Source organism: Plecotus auritus, assembly GCF_963455305.1.
Source record: "Plecotus auritus genome assembly, chromosome: 2".
Classification (NCBI taxonomy): domain Eukaryota; kingdom Metazoa; phylum Chordata; class Mammalia; order Chiroptera; family Vespertilionidae; genus Plecotus; species Plecotus auritus.
Window position 1 is genome coordinate 204,693,195 of NC_137771.1, and position 19,024 is coordinate 204,712,218.

The following is a 19,024-nucleotide window of genomic DNA, read 5'->3' on the forward strand; positions in this document are numbered from 1 at the left end:
AGAAAGTCTAAGGCAGTGGTTCTCAGCATCAGTATTACCTAGGGACCTTAAAAATCCCGATACACAGGCCACATGCTGGACCAATTCAATCAGTGCCTTTGGGGGTCCCAGGTGATTGCCTGTGCAGCTAAAGATGGGAGTCACTGCTTACTGACCAATATTCTCACCCAGCTGCCAGGCCTGGATTCTCAGGACTGGTATCAACCCAGATGACTGACAGCTGGTGCAGGAATTCAGCGCTCAGTTAGAGATCTCTGGGCAGAGAGGACTTTGGGCCCCACCCTTTAGCTCAGTGGTGAACAAGCTCTCCTGCGCAATAGCCAACTCATAAAATCGAAAATATATCTATGGGCTACTTTTTCTTTTACAAATGAAACAACTTGATAGAGGCCCAGAAAAACTAGTGTTATAATTTAAGATAATAGAAGACTCTGATAATAGCAACTCTTTATTACTTAAAATACCTAGCAAGATTTTTTTTTCTGCAAAAAGCTTGTTCCCATTTGGTCCAATGCATGGGAGAAGGCTTCAAGGTAGTTAAAAAAATAGCTAGCAGTTTCGGGGAGAGGCTCAGGAAAAAGCCAGATACCGGGGGGCGGGGGGGTGCAGAGGGGCCCCTCAAAGGCCTCTGGGCTCCAAAGGCTCTTAGTCATGCTCAAGGGTGGGCCTTTCACCTCTTCACCCCGGAAGTGGTTCTGCAGGAGGTCACAGAGCTGAGGGTGTGCACAGGTAGAACCCAGGCCTTCAGCTCCCAAAGGGCCCGGTTCAGGTTCCTCTCCAAGGACAGGCTTCCATGGCTCTGAGTTTTGCCCACTCATCTTGGGAGGCTTCAGCACGTCCTGGAGAGAACGCGGCCACCACGCTGGTTTTGCAACTTTAAGAGATGCTCGGAAGCCTCATGCTTCTTCTCCGCCAACTCAAGGAAGAAGTGGCCCCAGCCCTCCAGAGCCACATCGTCCAAAGGGAGGTAGGTGTGGGAGGCCCGCAGATGCAGGCGGGCCGGGTGGTTGACTGCAGCCTCCACCCAGTTGGAATAATTCTGACGAATTTGGGAGCTCATGGTTTTGGCAATAAGGAGCTAAGGCAGGAAAAAAACATTATGTTGGCTGGTCTCAGAGGAGGTTCTTCTGAAGGTGGTGACATTATGTTGGCTGGTCTCAGAGGAGGTTCTTCTGAAGGGGTGGTGACGCCCCTGGAAGAAGGGGCGTCCCTGGGGTCTGTTCCATGCAAACACTGTTGAAGCAAGAGACAGATCCAGGATCACCGAAGGCACTATCTTACTGGATATTTTTAAGAAAGGAAAGTGTAGACAGTTGTCTAAACTTCTATTTTCAGATTACATCATGGACCTTCTTACTTGGTGAAACCAGGTGGTCTGTGGGTGGTTCTGGAATGTTGTTCATCTCTGCTTTAGTTTATGGTTCCCTAACACCTGCATGGATGCTAGCTAATTACTTTGATTTTCTGAAGCTCTCTACTTACTTATTGGAGAATACTCTTTAGACTTGGCATTTTTCTTTTTTTATATTTTTAAATACAAATAGATAACAACCAATAGATATATTTTTATTGATTTCAGAAAGGAAGGAAGAGGGAGAGATAGAAACATCAATGATGAGAATCATTGATCGGCTGCCTCCTGCACACCCCACATTAGGGATTGAGCCTGCAACCCGGATATGTGCCCTGACTAGGAATTGAACCATGACTTTCGAGGTTCAAAGGTCAACGCTCAACCACTGAGCCACACCGGGCTAGACTGGGCATTTTTCTTCATGAGACCAGTGGAAGTGATTAAAATTGGAAAAATGGCCACAGCTGGCCTGAAGAAAAGCATGAGTGCAAGCATTGTGTATTCATGTGGCCAATTTGTTAAACCGAGTTTTGATGCAGTCATGGGCTCTGACAAGACCAGCAGCTGTGAAATGGTGCAGTGCTAGAATTCCAGATTGGTAACTCTGAGCAGTAACAGAAGCACTAGCTTGGATGTTGTCACACACACACACACACACACACACTCTGATTCACACATACCCTCACAAACATACACTTACACTCATTCACACACACACACACACACACACACACACACACTCATTCATACATACCCTCACATACACACTCTCTCTCTCTCTCTTTCACACACACACACACACACACACACACACACACACACACCCTTCCCCATCTTGTTGGCAAATCACTGTATTGCTTGTCCTCTGGAGAGCACATCGTTTGTTCACTGATAAAATAACCTGTAACCTACTTCTTCAGACTTGGCAATTTTCTTCATGAGACCCGTAGAAGTGGTTAAAACTACAAAAATTCCTGGTGGGGAATATGGTTGAGGAAGAGTGAAAAGGGAAGAAATATAGCCAGGGTAGGACTTGCTAGTGAGCAAAAAGACATATCATATGAAACAAAGTTTTAATTTTTATTTTACATATTTATACATAAAACTTTCAAGGAACCCTCTGAATCCAACAGAATGTTAATAGCACATCTAAAAATGAACTTCAGGTAGTCAACATTCACAAAATGTTGAAAACTGATTCAAATATACATATTACGGAGAGCTACAACTTCACTACGAGGCAGGCATGTATTTTTGACTTGTATAGCACCGTCATTTACAGTTCTTTAAAACTACAGTGAAGAATGAAAGTAGTCAATGGTAAAATACTGCTCCAACTGAAAATCTCTAAACAAATAAAAACTACCCTTTTGGATTTTGTGATGGTGTAAGCACTGTACATTTCTGTAACAATATTTTATTAAAATGCCTGATATTTAGTGGCACAGTAAAAAAATTAAAATAAATTAAGAAGCAAAGGCCAGGAAACTGCCCTGCTTGAATGCTGTGGAGTGAGGTGGTCGGCTTATCTAGAGTTTGGGGCTCAGGAGTCGAGAAAAATGGAGGGAGGCGAGGCTTCTCTGAAGCTCGTGGGCTCTCGTGTGAAGGAGAGGTTTACCTTTCGAAGGAGGCTGGACGTGTTCCCCTTGGGCTCCGCCGCCAGCCCGGGAGGAGTGGTGTGGGAGACAGAGGGCATGCTACCACATTCCAGACAAAGATATGGGAAAGATCCACAAAGCTGCCAGCCCAGGCAACAAATGGAGAGTGAAACATTCTCTTGTTCAGGTGAAGTGGCTTGAATGACAGCGGTAAGAAAAAAAGGACTGCTCTACATCTGGCCTGTGCCTATGGCCATCCGGGAGTGGCCGCTCTCCCTCCTAGCAGACAGAGAATGCCTGTTGCACCCCTGTGACATTGAAAACAGAACAGCTCTGATTAAGGCCATACGATGCCAGGAAGAGGCATGGGCAACTATTCTGTTAGACCATGGTGCTGGTCCAAATGCAGTGGGCATAAACGGCAACACGGCTCTCCACTGTGCTGTCACTGGTGAAAATACAGCTATAGTAGCAAAGCTGCTTTTATTCAAGGCAAACACTGAAGCGGACACGAGAATGAACTCGGACCACTTTCACTTACTCTAAAGGAAAGCAAAGAGCAAATGGTGGGATTTTTATTAAATAGAGGTACAAAAGTCGATCAGATGGAAAGCAATGACCAACTTAGAATGAAGACCTAAAAAGTATTCTGAAAGTAGCAATCTTGGTCTACAGGAATCTATCCAATACAAGTATCAGGAAAAACAAATTCAAGGACAGCGAATGAGAGTTCTGAAGACTAAGGACCAGAACAGGTGAAGTGGCTTGAATGACAGCGTTAAGAAAAAAAGGACTGCTCTACATCTGGCCTGTGCCTATGGCCATCCAGGAGTGGCCGCTCTCCCTCCCAGCAGACAGAGAATGCCTGTTGCACCCCTGTGACATTGAAAACAGAACAGCTCTGATTAAGGCCATACGATGCCAGGAAGAGGAATGGGCAACTATTCTGTTAGACCATGGTGCTGGTCCAAATGCAGTGGGCATAAACGGCAACACTGCTCTCCACTGTGCTGTCACTGGTGAAAATACAGCTATAGTAGCAAAGCTGCTTTCATACAAGGCAAACACTGAAGCGGACACGAGGATGACCTCGGACCACTTTCACTTACTCTAAAGGAAAGCAAAGAGCATATGGTGGGATTTTTATTAAATAGAGGCACAAAAGTCGATCAGATGGAAAGCAATGACCAAATGAAGAAGACCTAAAAAGTATTCTGAAAGTAGCAATCTTGGTCTACAGGAATCTATCCAATACAAGTATCAGGAAAAACAAATTCAAGGACAGCGAATGAGAGTTCTGAAGACGAAGGAGAGTTCTGAAGACGAAGGAGAAGAACAGGCTGCACAAAACTCCAGCTTGTGGACGCTGTTCCTGGGCTTTCAGCAAACCTGGAATTAATCGACTCCTGGCCTACATCAGATAATGAAGACTTCAAGATGAAGTGCTCTCTTGTGAAAATGATTTTCCTGCTCTGAATTTAATTTTGTGTAGTACTTACTCTTCAATTTTAGTAGGGGTCTGCCTATCATTGTTTTATGTTTTTAAGGGAAAACTTGTCTTTTCTATTGTATGATTCCTTTTATATGAAATTTCCAGAATAAGTGAATCCATAGAGACAGAAATCAGACAAGTGGCTGACAGTGACTGCGGTAGGGGCCATGGGGAGTGACCATTTCATGGGGATGTGGTTGCCTTTTGGGGTGACGAAATGTTTTGGAACTAGATAGAAGTGATCATTGCACAACATTGTAAATGTACCAAATGCTACTGGATTTTTCATTTTAAAATGGTTAATTTTATGTTTGGTGAACTTTACTCACAAAAAAAAAAAAAAAAATACTGCTGCCATAACAACAATCAATCAATCCAATGAAGATCATGGTACACATTTTAAAATAATCCAATGGGTTCATTCAAAACCTGCCTTCTGGTGAAAGGGTCCATTGCTGGTTTGAGACTTGTTTTTTGAGGTGGGCCTCTGTTGCTGCTGCTTTCCCTCTTGGGACTGCTTTCCCTGTGTCTCATGGATTTGCGGTTGTGTTCTTATTTTACTTGTCTTGAGGTATCTTTTTTTTTTTTAATGTTTTTATTGACTTTAGAGAGAGAGGAAGAGAGAGAGAGAGAGAGAAACATCAATGTGAGAGAGAAACATCGATTGGCCGACTCCTGCATGCCTCCTACTGGGGATTGAGCCCACAACCCGGGCGTGTGCCCTGACCCAGAATGGAACCGGACGGCACTCAACCAACTGAGCCACAGCAGCCAGGGATCACGGTATCCTTTGATTTCTTCCTTGGTCTCATTGTTAGCCCATTCACTGTTTGGTAGCAGGTTATTTAGCCTCCATGTGTTTGTGTGTTTTTCAGGTTTTTTTTTTTTTTTAACTGATTTCTAGTTTTATGCCATTGTGGCTGGGGGTGGGTGGGAGGTGTGTGGAATGATTTAAATCTTTTTAAATTCATTTAAGCTTGTTTTGTGGTTTAATATGTGGTTTGTCCTACAGGGTGTTCCATGTGCAGTTGAGGGGAACGTGTGCCCTGCAGTTTTGGGGTGTAATGCTCTGAAAATGTCAATTAAATTCATCTGGTAAAATGTGGAAAAAAAAGAAAGAAAAAGAAGCAAAGGCCAATCACTGGACATGAAGCTTCAGACATTATCAATGAGTGACTAACACTGATGTTTGTTTGTTTCTGCGCCACCTTGCGCAACAGCATTTTTACAACCACAGAAGCAAAACGACATCTAGCTTGTCCTCCGATGGGATGGCTCCTCTTCACTTTGCAGGCATTTTCTCTGCCATGTGCTTCTGCTGACTTTCGGCATGTCTGCAAAATTAATAAATCAACTGGTTAGTGCGAAGGGGAAAGACCCAAGCTGCTTTCCAATCAACAGCTAAAACATCCTCCAAACTGAGGTTCAGTTACTCATCGTGAAATCAAGAAATAGATCTTAATTCAAATGGATTTTCCCTCTTCAGTTTTTATATTCTATGCACGAGTCCTTTTATTTAATGAGCCATTGGATGAACCTCAGACCGGTTAAAGTGCTGTGTTTAAAAATGAGGAGCGATAAGTCTCTGGGATCATTTATTCAACAAATGTTCCCTATGTGCCCGGCACGGCTGCTGACGCGAGGGGTTTGGTGGTGAGTAGACAACGAGGTCTTTGTTCTCATGGAGTGAATATTCCAAAGGAGAGAGACAAGAAAGGAACAAGCAGCAAACAAGGAGTGAGCAGACAGAAAACAAGCGCTAAGCAGAGAGTCAAAACAAGGTGGGGTGACTGAAAGTAACTTCGTGACTACTTTATCTGAACACGTGCACAGACACACATATTGGCAAGGCTCCCAAAAGGAATTGGAAGCCAGCAATCTAACGCCATTCTTACAAAGCTAATGTCTTCCTAGCACTAGGTCGGCAAACTCATTAGTCAACAGAGCCAAATATCAACAGTACAACGATTGAAATTTCTTTTGAGAGCCGAAAACCGACTTCTGCGCATGGGCCATGAAGTTTCAATCGCACTGTACGTGCGCGCCCGCACATGGTATTTTGTGGAAGAGCCACACTCAAGGGGCCAAAGAGCCGGATGTGGCTCACAAGCCGCGGTTTGCCAACCACTGTCCTAGCAAATGGTAGGCTTTTGTAGGTGTATGCTTTTGTATACTTTTCCCCCCTCAAATAGTCCAAAGGGCATGATCATGGCAGTGAGGGTAGGGGTAGGATGGGGTGAGTCTTCTTATTCATCCAGCCCTACCATGGCCTTTGAGCCCAAAGCGTGGTTAACCCGGCACGTGCCCGGTGGAGACGGTGGGAGGAATGGCTAAGCTGCTTCTATCACTTACATGGGCACTAATTAACCGTCTTCTCAGAGAATGGTAGGGTCTGAAGGCTGCAAAAGACACGTGTTTTGAAGAAGGATAAGGATATTAGGAAGTTGCAAATTTGGCAAGAGAAAAGCATCTCGGGTTGTGGCTCCCAGCTGTACCCAAAGGATCGGGCAGTTTTGTGTGCTGCCCTCATCTGAGTGGTCAATGACGTCAAGTTTAACTCGCTGTTTTATGCAGAATGTCTCATATCTATGGTACAGAGAAGACAAACCACAAATACGTTCAGAAACAGGGAAGTCACAAGAGTCCTTGCCACAGTCAACAGCCCACAAATAATTGGTGATATTCATTTAACAATAAAGGAACTCAAGAAAAAGATATCCTCTTTCCCTAAAAAAATAAAAAATAAAAATATATATATATGCTCTTTAACGGACCACCTCATGGCCCTATTTATATGTATAAAAGAATCTTGATCATATTCATAAAGTAGCTCCTGGCCCCCCCTTAACAAATTCAGTTCAAGAAATATTTTGATGCCCAGTAAGCTAAGATTCCACTATAGCTAACTGAATTCTAGTTCTTATGGCAGTTTTAAAATATGTATCTATGAGTGCATGTGCACACACACATGTATGCACACCCAGAGCAAGGTTTTGTTTTTTTGTTTTTTTCTGAGAAAGAAGGAAAGAACAGACAGGATATTGCTTTGGGAAATATTGAAAATTGGGTATTATTTTGAGAGATATATACAAGGGTGAAACAGATATACCATACAACCCAGCAATTCCACTTATGAGCACTTCCCCAAAGAAAGCGAGAACACTAATTCAATGAACACCCATATGTTCATTGCAGCATTATTTACAATAGCCAAGATATGGAAGCAACCTAGGTGTCCATCAATAGATGAATGGATAAAGATGTGGTACACGTACACACACACACACACACACACACACACACACACACACAGAAATATTATGCAGCAATAAAAAAGAATAAAATCTTGCAATCTGTGACAACATGGATGGATCTAGAGGCTATTAGGCTAAGTGAAATAAGCCAGACAGAGAAATACAAATACCATATGGTTTCACTTATATGTAGAATCTAAAAACAAAACAAACATATAAAACAAAAATAGATTAATAGAAACAGAGACCAAAGAGATGATTACCAGAAGGGATGGGTTAGGTGGATGGGTGAAAAGGGGGATGGGAATATAGTCAATAATATTGTGATAAGTTTGCACAGTGACAAATGATTACTATAATTAGTGGAGTGATCACATTGTAAGGTATAAAAATGTCGAATCACTATATTGTACAGAAACTAATATAACTAATATAAGATTGTAGAACAACTATGCTTAATAGTAAGTTTTAAAAATGGTGTATTTCATTAACATTTTAAACGAAGGAGGGAAAGGGTTTCAGTCCATACAATTAAAAGGTACTCATCAGTTATTTATAGGAAAGCCCCAAAGGACTCCTTTTTATCAACAGTCGTTATTGAGGACCTACTGTGTACCTGGCAGTCCTCGTCTTCGCTATGGGGATGCAGCAATGAATGAGAATGGCGCTGTCTCTGCTTTCAGGGGGTTTACAGTCAGGCAGGGACAGACAGCAGACGACGCAGCACAGATGATTAGGCTCTACGTGGGAGTATCCTACCCCAGTCTCGGGGAGCCAGGGAGCACGTCTCCAAAGAGGCATCCTACAAACCAGTGGTCCTCATTCGGCTGCGCACTGAAGTCATCCGGGGCGCTTTAGAAACTCCTAATGCCCAGGCCATGCCACATGATAATTAAATCAGGATCGCTGGGCATGAGACCCAGGCAGCCACACGTGAGACCCAGTGTGCAGCCGCATCTGAAAGCCCCACAGCCATGCTCTTCGCCGGCTCGGACCTGGCTGCAAAGCTCTGGGATTGCTACCTTGAGGGACGTTTAGGGACCCTCCCTTTCCCCCATAAGCAAAGTTAAAATCCACCAGTCGGGAAGGGACATTAAACTTCTCCCTATTGAATCCAATTTAAAGGATGCCTCCAACACCTTTAACTTAGCGACTCCTCTCCTTTTACCCCCCTGGTTCTGCCTGCCCTGCTTTCCAGGATCACACCATCTGAAAGGAGACACAAAAAACACACTGCAATCCTAATAACTTAACCCTTTGGGGGAAGGCGGTCCTCTCCATGTCCTCCTTGCAACGAGTGAGGCCAATGCTGCTTTGAGGGGCCAAGAAAAAGGCTCTGCTCCCACAGGCAGATCGTAGAATTTATCAAAGAGTTCACATATTTTTCAAAGACGCCGGTCCCGGTTGTATATTTCACTACTGGTTTCCCGTAATCTTAATACATGCATGCAAATTTCTTAGATTGACAAAAAGGGTTGCATCTTATAGCTGTTGGTGCAGTGCCTGAATACATCTGTAGATGGCAATAATATTACTGAGTGTTAGTGCGATTTGAGTGTTATTTCAGATGCAGGCAAATATGCTCAGAAGGTACGGGAAGGCCTTCTGGTTTTTGTTTTGGTCTTTTTGTTAGGGATGAGGCAGTATACTATTCAAAGCCTACAAAACAGAGTGCTGCCCCTAGATAGGTCTTTTTTTAAAAAAAAGCCTAAACAGAGTTCTGTGGCATTTATTTTGTCACCCAGACTATTTTTATAGCATTTGCATTTAGAAAAATATTTTTCCCAGCGTGCCACACCGAGAAGGGGTCCTTGGGAGCATTTTCAAGCTCCTTTAGGATGGCGGTGGGTCACGTGGCCAATGCCCAATGTTATTGTGACAAGCAGTGTTCTTTCTTTCCTCAGTGAGCCTTCTGCTCTCTGAATACCATTTCTGGGATTGATAGTAATTGTTGCCTTCTGGTTTAAAGACTTCAGATAAACTGTCTATAAAAAGGTGCCTAAGTAAATGTGAGATACCAGGAATGCTCGCAGTATTTTGTGTACTTTCTATACTTATGGTGATGAGCTTTTCTACAAGGAAAACTAACAAATGCAAGATCCTGGCCAGCATTAGCCTTGTTTCCTTGTCCCCTGGGGAAGGAGGCACTCTTTGCCGCTTCACAGAGAGGCACTTGGAGCCAGGCCCGGCTAGAGACTCAAGTCCCAGAGTCTCTCCCCCCGCCCCCCCCCCCCCCCCGCCCCCGTTTCCCGGTAAGAGCAATCTGGTGGCACTGGTACTGTGGAAGGATGCCAGTGCCCTTGCCTTCTGGGCATAGCAGATGCGATCAAGAGTTGGGTCACAAAACAGCAAGTGCCATTTTGTGGCACCCACCCCGTGGCAGCTCATCCGCTGGAAACTCGCCAGCCTGGAATGGCTTAGCACCTAACTCCCCAGGGCCAGTCCTTCAGCACACAGTCCTCCTGGGCCACAACCGCTGACCGCCCCGGGTGCACCCTACTACGGTCCAGTGCCCTGGTGCCCATCACACTGGGAGGACGGCTGTGACAAGCAATGCATTTGGAAAAGAGCAGCTCTGGCCACTTCCCCTCCATCTAAACAGCGGACACCAGCAGGGATTAGGTGAGGAAGCCATGGGAGGAAGGAAGGGAGTTCTCCAGAGCACGCTCTTGCCCTAACTCTTAAACTTCAGACCAGGGCTTCTCTAGAAAGGGCGAAACATCACCGACCTGGTCAAGTCTTCGATGTCCACCAGCATGGCGTCCTGTTCTGTGTGCAGCTCATCTCGGATGAGCAGCAGCTGGACCAGCTCTTCATTCAAGCCTGGAGCAGAGAGAAGAGAGCACTTAAAAACAGGTGGGACCGCATCCAGGTAAGTCTGCTTCCAGGTCAGAATGGGTAACGATTTCTGGGCACATGTATCACAGATCTATCTGTCTGTCTGTCTATCTATCATCTATCTATATCATTTCTGTTAAAATTTAGAATTCTTATATGAGCTTCTCATAAGCTCAGGGGAAGCCATCAATTTGAGAACATGACTAATCTGCATAATTGTAAGAGTGCTGGAAGGAAAGGAGTCAAGTACAAAGGATTTCCAAAAACATTAACATTAGAGTGGGGAAAATTGTTCACTGTTAGGGAAATAGCTTGTTAGAAAAAGCGGGGTTTTGTTTGAAAAGCAAAAAACAAAAACGTGAGCAAAAATGTCTGGGGTTTATTAAGTTCTCCACTGCGCCTGCTGCACTGAGCGTCGGAGTGGCCGCCGGCCTGACCCAGGTGCCCAGCGGGGGAGGAAAGTGCTTCAGGGATGCTCAGGGCTTCCCGCAGTCCAGGAAGGAGCAGCCCTGTGTGCAGGTTGCTCTGGGAAAGGTATTAGCGGAAAGCCAGGGCGTAAGGCCTGAGGAAATAAGCCCCAAAGTCTCTGGACAACAGGTACCAAGGCAAATATTCCTCAGGGCTTATGCTGGGAATAAAATACACGGACACATTTCTCATCTTCCTGAAATCAGTGCACGGGTCAATCTGGCTTCTGCCTCTGAAAGCGATGAACAAGCAAGGGGCTCTCTCTTGCGGTTTCCCCTCAGTTCAGCTAAGAATCAAAGCTTGTAAGTCTGGACACATGGACACAGGGGAGAACAACTCATTTAGCGAGAGCTCTGGGCCCGGAAACCAAAGAAAGGAAGTGGGTACTTAGCCAGGTCCCCCTGGGAAATGCTTTTAGAGATCCTGACTTCAAATGATGCATTTGTCTGCCTTCAGTTCAGACTAGTTTCCAACTTTAAAAAGAAAGGGAGGGAAAGAACCATGCTAAGGCCTAAAACATCATCTGCCCCTGAAAAGGACGAGACGGCAATTTATTAGTATTTAAAAATCCAAGGAAGACGCTGCAGTAGTAAAATATCCCTTGACAGAGTAACACTCCCAGTAATTTATTCAACTACATTAAAATGTAGAATTTTTAGAAATCCATTGAATCTATGGTTTCTTAATTAAAATGTTAAACTCTCTCAATTTTATTTTTTATTAAAAATATTTTTACAATTAAAAAATTTTTATGTTGACATTATTGCCGACACCCCCATCACCCCCTTTGCCCACCCTCACCTCCCTCAGCCTCCCCCTCCCTTGGCCTTTACCACACTATTGTCCCTGTCCATGGGGCATGCATATATGTTCTTTAGCTAATCCCTTTGCCTGCTTTATCCAGCCACCCTACCGCCCTCCCCTCTGGCTCCTGCCAGTCTGTGCCATGTATCCATTATCCATGCTTCCAGTTCCATTTGTTCATTAGATTCCACATATTAGTGACATCAATGGTATTTGTCTTTCTCTGACTGGCTTATTTTGCAGATGAAAGAATTCTTTATCTCTTCTTGATTTTAAAACAATACTGAATGTATTAACTTGACACTGAAGATGTCCAATTCTTTCTAATTTTTCCAGTGTGTTCTCGGGGTAGGGTTTTATGCTCGTACCCAGGACAGTGCCTGCATTGTGCACAGGAATATTTTCCCCATATGAAGTTTTAAACTTTTTATTATGGGAAATTCCAAACTGATACAAAAGCAAAGAGCATAGTTTAAGAATGCCCCATGCATCCATCTAGCTTCAACTAGCCAATCTTGCCTCATTGCTCTCCCTTTCTCCTACTGAACTATTTTAAAGCAAATTCCAGACATATTATTTCATCTGTTGGTGCTTCAGTATGTATTTCTAAAGATGGGGCTCTTTTTAAAAAAATTACCATAACCACAATATCTTCATCGTATCTTTACTAAATACATCTTTAATAAAACATTTAGTCAGTGTTCAATTTCCCCACTTAGCTCCTGAAATGCTTTTTATAGTTAGTTTGTTTGAATGCACTTGGTTGGCATATCTCTTTGGTGGCTTTATCTGTAAGTGCCACTGTATGTTCCAGAGGATTCGTGAGCCCATCTGGCCTAACCACTCTGCCCAGATAGGCATGCTCTCTCTTCATCGGGCCAAGCAATTGACCTTCAGTGCGAGCGAGTGCCACTCACTCACTACCCCTCCCCACTGCAGTTATTCTGGGGGAAACAGGCCCATATTTCATCACCCTGTAATTTTCACATATTGGTCCTATCTATTCTTACCACCTGGAGTACCACAAATAAGTCGACTTTGATTTGATGACCCAAAATGAATGTATGTACCAGTAAAGTTGAGGATATCATTGTATAGCAAATGACCTGTAACTACTAAATTGTATTCTAGAAACAGGTGTTGCTAGCCAGATACATGCCAAGTGCTTGCTATTTAAAATAAATAATAAGGACCTAACCTTGAAAAATTCTTAAAGTTTCTGAATATTTCTAAGTAATGAGAGAGAGAGAGAGAGAGAGAGAGAGAGAGAGAGAGAGACGAACGAACTTGCAGGCACACCCACAGGAGGAGCCCAATGAAATGCTGCAGAAAGGATCTAAAGGAGGAAGTGGTGCTGTCCCCTTGCATTTCCCACTTGTTATTCCATTTTCAAGCACACCTTACACTTACTTTCTATCTGAGAATGGAGATCATTGACTATCACTTGTAGCTGCCCAATAGTCATGTCCCTCAGGTCAGCGGGCTTTAAACTCCTCTTCATCAAGCATTCGCTTATATGAGGCATGTGTGGCAGCTGCGGAGACAGAGGGAAGAGGTGGACGTGTGAACAGAGCAACAAGTACATTGAACCCAAGACCCACTTTCCCCCATAAAGACCGCCCTTCTCATTCACACACTTCAAGTTCTGGGCTTAGAAGCTTTCCCAGTCTAACCTTCTCAATGCGAGGCCCTGCACACCACAAGGTCTGAAACACTATCAGCATCAAAATGCTATCCTACTCAGGCCAAAAGCTTTCAGGCTGGCTCGTACACAGGCTGTGACAACCATGAGCCCATTATTCCATACACAAATGAGTTACCGGGGAGCGCAAATAGTATCGATGACACGGATGAAATTAATAATATCAGACATGTATTAATTCATACCATGCCACAAGCACTGTGCTATGTGCTCTGACACAGGTGTTACTGTTTATACCCATTTTATAGATGAGAAAGCTGAGAGCTGTGTAACCTGACCAGAGCTCCACGGGAGGTCAGTGGCAGAGACAGATTTAAACCCAAAGTGCTGGGCTCTTATCCACTGTGCTCCCCTGTCTTTGTTGAAAGGCGGGCCTGAGAGCATAGCAGTAGTGAGTCTGCCACAGCCAATGGGTTCTTAAACTGAAATTGCTTAAAAGGAATTTAAATAGTCCCATGCAGCTAATATTGTTCCTAACAAACATAGGAGATCTGAATCAAGAGCAAAGTGTACTTTTGTGAAATCTGCTGCTTATGTATGGTTCAGTGATGCAGCAGAAAGGAAAAAGAAACAAACTTAAGTATTTCTCAATGACAGTATTTCTCACAAACTGCCTTGGAGAAACCCAAGTTTGCATAACTCTGGTAAAGGAGCGGGACAGCGCCAACCCTTTGCAGCCACCAGGCACTCGCTTGCCTTTCAGCATCTGCTACTTACTAGGTCAGCGACGGGAGACTTTTTCCTGTTCTGTTTTTCCACTTCTACTTGCATTTTGGCCATGGGTTTGGCCATGGCGAGGGCCATTTTGGCTTCAGCTTGCAACTTCTTTTGCCTGGTGAGGAAATCCATATCATCCAGGGATTCAGATTCCTCTTCAGTAGTGTCTCTATCGGAATAGGAAGAGCTCTGTTTGCTCTGCGAAGGGAAAAAGAGCAGCCCTGAGCTTTGCATGCTGGGTAGCATCTGGGGAGAGGGGCCAGAGCATCCCCTGAGCCCTCCCGAGACTCCCCTCCATCCACGCATCGTGCCGCACGATTTGATCTGTACCTTTTATTTTGTCTCAAGTGAAAAGGTAGTTTATCGCCTCAGTGTCAATACCAGACTATGATGTTAGCATAAAGAGTAGAAGAATAAATAAATAACAGGAGGAACAGATTTATGACACACTTGAGACATTTCTTTGATTTGGTCTCAAAAGACACAGCAACATATTTAACCCAGAGCTAAGGCAGCGTGTTGCTCTCAGGAGTGGACAGGATCTCGGGTACCCAGTGACCAACACGGGTTCCTTGGTAAGAAAACACGATTGGTTGGTGAGAAAAGAGATGCGCAGACCTCACTGAGTGGCAAGAATCCCAGCAACAAGCTCCCATGATCAGAAGGCAGTCTTTTATGGTGCATGTGCAAGGAATGAGTAAGGAATACTATACACACTTCATCCTGCTGATTTCTCTGAGCATCACCTCTATGCATGAGCTTTCCCCTGAGCCCTGCGCCCATCCTTTTAAAACGCGTCCTACTGCTGGTCTGTGCTCATATATTTCTACACCCAGGGGGGAAGGATTGGTGTGTAGCGTATTGTCCTTTAAATTTTTTTAGGACACGTGCAATTTCTCTTATGGTTTAATATGAAAGTAGTTGCCAACTTTAACAGAGCTCATGTAGCGCTGCTGTATCACAGGTTTGGGTTTCCAATCACTGTCCCATCTTGGGAGCATGCCAGGTCAGGAAATGCCAAGAGGCTGAATGGCCAGCAAAGCACACACACTGAGCTTCGGCGGCAGCTTTGACTCACCATGGGCGACAAGGGGGTGTCCAGGCTGGTTTCCGTCTTGCTGTCATCCGCATCGCTGTCCTTGTCACTGCCGCTGTCGTTGACAAAGCAGATCTGCAGGTTCATCCCACTCTGCAGGCTGGGCAGAAGCAGACAGGACACCAATCCACTCAGCTATTTGCCATCTGGGCGCACCCAATAGAACTGTCTGGTTTTGCTAATAAAAAGCAGTTTTATGTATTCTTCACATGGAGAAGTGGGTGACCAATATGACTCTTAATTCCTCAGCAATAACATACCAGAGGATACTAATGATCACTTGATAACTTTATAACTTGGTAAGTGATAAAATCACAACTTTTACTGATGCTGTATTACTTTTTTCTACACTTATTTCACATTAGGTGAAAAATAATTTAGGCCGCATATTATAGCCCCCAGCACAATAGCAAACACACAGTTGGTGCCCAATAAAAATGTGTGAGTCACTGAGTTCATATTCCTGTCGACGAAGATGATGGGGGTCCTTGGCCAAACGAAGCCGCATGGTGTTATCTAGTGTCCTGCCCCCTGGGGACAGTCCAAGGACGCTCTCCGAGCCAGCACCCGGGCCCAGTTCTCCGAAGACTCCTTTCTCCCTCGAATAGACAGAATAGGGTCAACTGAAGGAAAATTTTAGTTAAGGAAGTTGCCAAAAGCCAACCAAGGGAGCTCACTTCTGTCATTAAGAAAAACACACACTGCAGTTCACCCTAGAGGTCAAGGGGGAAAAAGGAGGACCTATGTAATACTTTCAACAATAAAGATTCAAAAAACAAACAAAAAACCCCACCACGGTTCACCCTGGAGGAATGTAAGGAAACCCCAAACCCAGGCAGAAGCACAACCTGCAACCCAGTGCGGCTCCGCAGCCGCCTTGTGTGCTCAGCGCTGCAGGGGGCACTTTGGGGAGCTCCTGAGGCTCCAGGCGTGGAGGTGGTGGAGGTGGGGTCACAGCGGGTCACCCAGCTGTGTGTCTGCTGTACACCAGGCCAGACAGGGAATCCAGTTCTTTGTCCTAACCTCTCTTGAAGTGGAACACATTTCACTGCTGTCTGGCGATGGGGAGTTTTTAAAGAAGTAATATTCTTAGCATCGCTAATAGCCAGGTCTGTGTGTAAGAGAAGAGAAAGAAAAGGTAAACGTGGGCCCCTCGGTTGCCAGGATTGCGGGCTTGTCTAAACCAGCATCACTGCTTCACAGGGACAAGGCAAAGAACCACTGGCCTGACGGACATTTGTATTTGATTTTTTAAAAACTCCAATGGGTAGGGATGCTTAATATACACTGCTCAGATGACTCTATAAAGTGCTTCTTTGAAAACGATACAGAATCCAGAAAAAGAAATCTACTGGTTTAACATGGCACCACCCTTGTTATGTGTATGTACTGCCACCTATTGTTCGCTTCCATCATTAGTGAAAGTCTCAGCTTATGTCCCCAGTAGGCGGGGTCTGTTCCCTTCCTGCCCTCATGTGCTGCGAGGAGAGCCAGGCAGTGGGCTGGGCACAGGAGCGGCAGGTGCTGTGTTATCAGCTCATGGTGCTTGGGTTCTGAATCCTCACTTCTATGCATAGGCAAATTACTCTATGACCCTCGGTTTCCTCATCTGTAAAATGAGGTGAATGAGCCAGTGTTTTGTAGGACGAATGAAAAGTTAGCTGAGAGCTGGGCCCAAGGCAGGTGCTCTGTGCATGTTAACAACCCTCCTTTCTGTTCTGTCTGAAAGCCCAAGGAACACAGAATGTTAAAAGTGGGGTGACTCTGCAAAGGGCCCTCAAGTCTCTTACCGAAACACCTCGCCTGTTCACAGCTCTGTTAGGCAGCTGCACTTCTATGGGCCTGGGATTTGTCTCCTTTAACTTTCTTCTAGAAAACTTTTTTTTTTCTGGAGAAATCTGATATGTATAGGTTACCCTTTGATCCCATATAAATCAAGTTTTAAAATTTATTGTCTATAGTTGGTAAAAAAACCCCACACCCAAATATCAACCCATTTTTAATAATAAAACCCAAGACGTATGGATTGGAAGATAATGGGAAATAAAATAGCGAATTAAAAACAAACATTTAAAAGTAAAAAAAAAAATTAAATTAAACCTAATTTGAATCTAAGATTAGGTAACACTTTCTATTTATTGAATAGCTAAAGTTTTGAAAAGAAGCATCTGGCCATGGGATACTCAGATTATAAAAATATAAAACAACCCAGAATACAATTACAAAATAATATTAAAAACATCTAAAGATATATATATATTCTGAAGAAAGTTGATCATAAATTCTATTGTTCTGCCCCCAAACTGAACTTTGTGCTGGGATCAACTCAGACCTAAATCAACCATCCCACACAGCATTTCTAACTCAAGAAAGGCAAGGGGAGAAAGGGGAGGAGGGGGAAGGACTTAGCAGTCAGAGCAAAATGAAAAAGCACCTCAGGTAGAAATTCAGAAAATCGCCTTAGTGCCACATTATCTCTGTGGGAAACCGAACAGAGCTTCTTACAGGGTGAGACTTATAATTCCTCAAGAATGTTCCTCTCAGGAAAAGGAAATTATGTGACATAACAGCTAATGGTTCAGAGGGGATTTTTGTAAAGATGTCTTAAAACGGACTCAAGTTTCAAAAAGGATTTGTTTGCCTTTAGCCTTTAAGCAGGTTTTAAGATGAAGGTGGTTTGGGGGGAATTCAACCACAGTCCCAAGCAGCGGCCTGGCTGTGGGTGAGCAGGGCCACCCGGTGCTGCTGAAGGCCTCTGTGTCCAGGGTCAAGTTCGATAACCCCTGTCCTGGCCCCTGCCAGCCTGGGGAGGCATGGCTCACGGCTGGCCCCTGGGGTCGCCATCCCTCACACTGCAGGGCATCCACCCAGCCTCACTCACAACCAGGCTCCCCAGTCTTCAAAATCCAAGCTGCGAGGGGTCTAATCTGTCTGGATCTCTCAAGCACCGTCTGAAGTGGGAACAAAACACACCGCTCATCCTGTTAATTAGGGATATGATTTAAGGTGTCCACGCCAAGGCTGCTTGATGTTTCGCATGGCATTTGGCAGAGCACTGCCTGCAAGGGCTGCCTGACTTCTGCCTCGCCCGTGGATTTTCCTTCGGAAGGGTCTGCGTCCTGGTTCTCCCAGAAACCTCTTCTCCTATGCACCACAAGGCAATGGAAAGCCACACTGCTGACCAGAGCTACTGACAGGGAGCCGCGAGCATCTGGAGAGAGGGTGTTCTGGACGGGAATGCTCTCAAAGATGAAGGGATGAAGGCTGTGCGCAGAAGTGGCTTTCTGAGCGACAGCGCCTCGGCAGGAGTGTGAAGGCATTTATTCAGTGGAGAGGCTGTTCAGCACCCACGTCTGCTTGGCATTTCCAGAGAGGAAGATGGCGACTTGGAAAACGCTTGTGCTGACTTCCAACACCGCTACCAGGGATGTTACACAAATACTGCACAAAACTGAGAGGATGATAGCGATGAGAAGTTCTTAACTACTAAGAGAATGCTTCAACAACTTAGCCAGTGGCCACAGGCTTTGGAATAAAGATGACACTTTTTTTTTTCAAAATGCAAGGACAAGACCAGTTTATTTCCTGCGACAAACAATGCAATGGTCTTAAAGTTTGCCGAATTGTGAGTCGGGCCTCAGTCCCTGGCCTCGGGTGTGGTGACTGGGACTGGGCGTCTGCAGCCAGCTCTGAACCCTAGA

At 44.7% G+C, this 19,024-nt stretch overlaps 1 protein-coding gene across 6 annotated transcripts in view; it reads right to left on the minus strand.

Moving 5' to 3' along the window:
* Positions 1-2,415: 2,415 nt before the first annotated feature.
* LOC308242906 (IQCJ-SCHIP1 readthrough transcript protein) overlaps positions 2,416-19,024 on the minus strand; it is a 687,650-nt gene continuing 671,041 nt past the window's right edge. For all 6 annotated transcript variants that reach the window (XM_080657696.1, XM_080657697.1, XM_080657698.1 and 3 more), the window contains 5 exons: positions 15,306-15,423; positions 14,228-14,425; positions 13,219-13,342; positions 10,428-10,521; positions 2,416-5,778 (listed from right to left, as the gene is read on the minus strand). In XM_080657696.1, the coding sequence (XP_080513822.1) occupies positions 5,727-5,778; positions 10,428-10,521; positions 13,219-13,342; positions 14,228-14,425; positions 15,306-15,423 (586 nt within the window). In that variant the 3' untranslated portion in view covers positions 2,416-5,726. The remainder of the gene's footprint in view (positions 5,779-10,427; positions 10,522-13,218; positions 13,343-14,227; positions 14,426-15,305; positions 15,424-19,024) is intronic.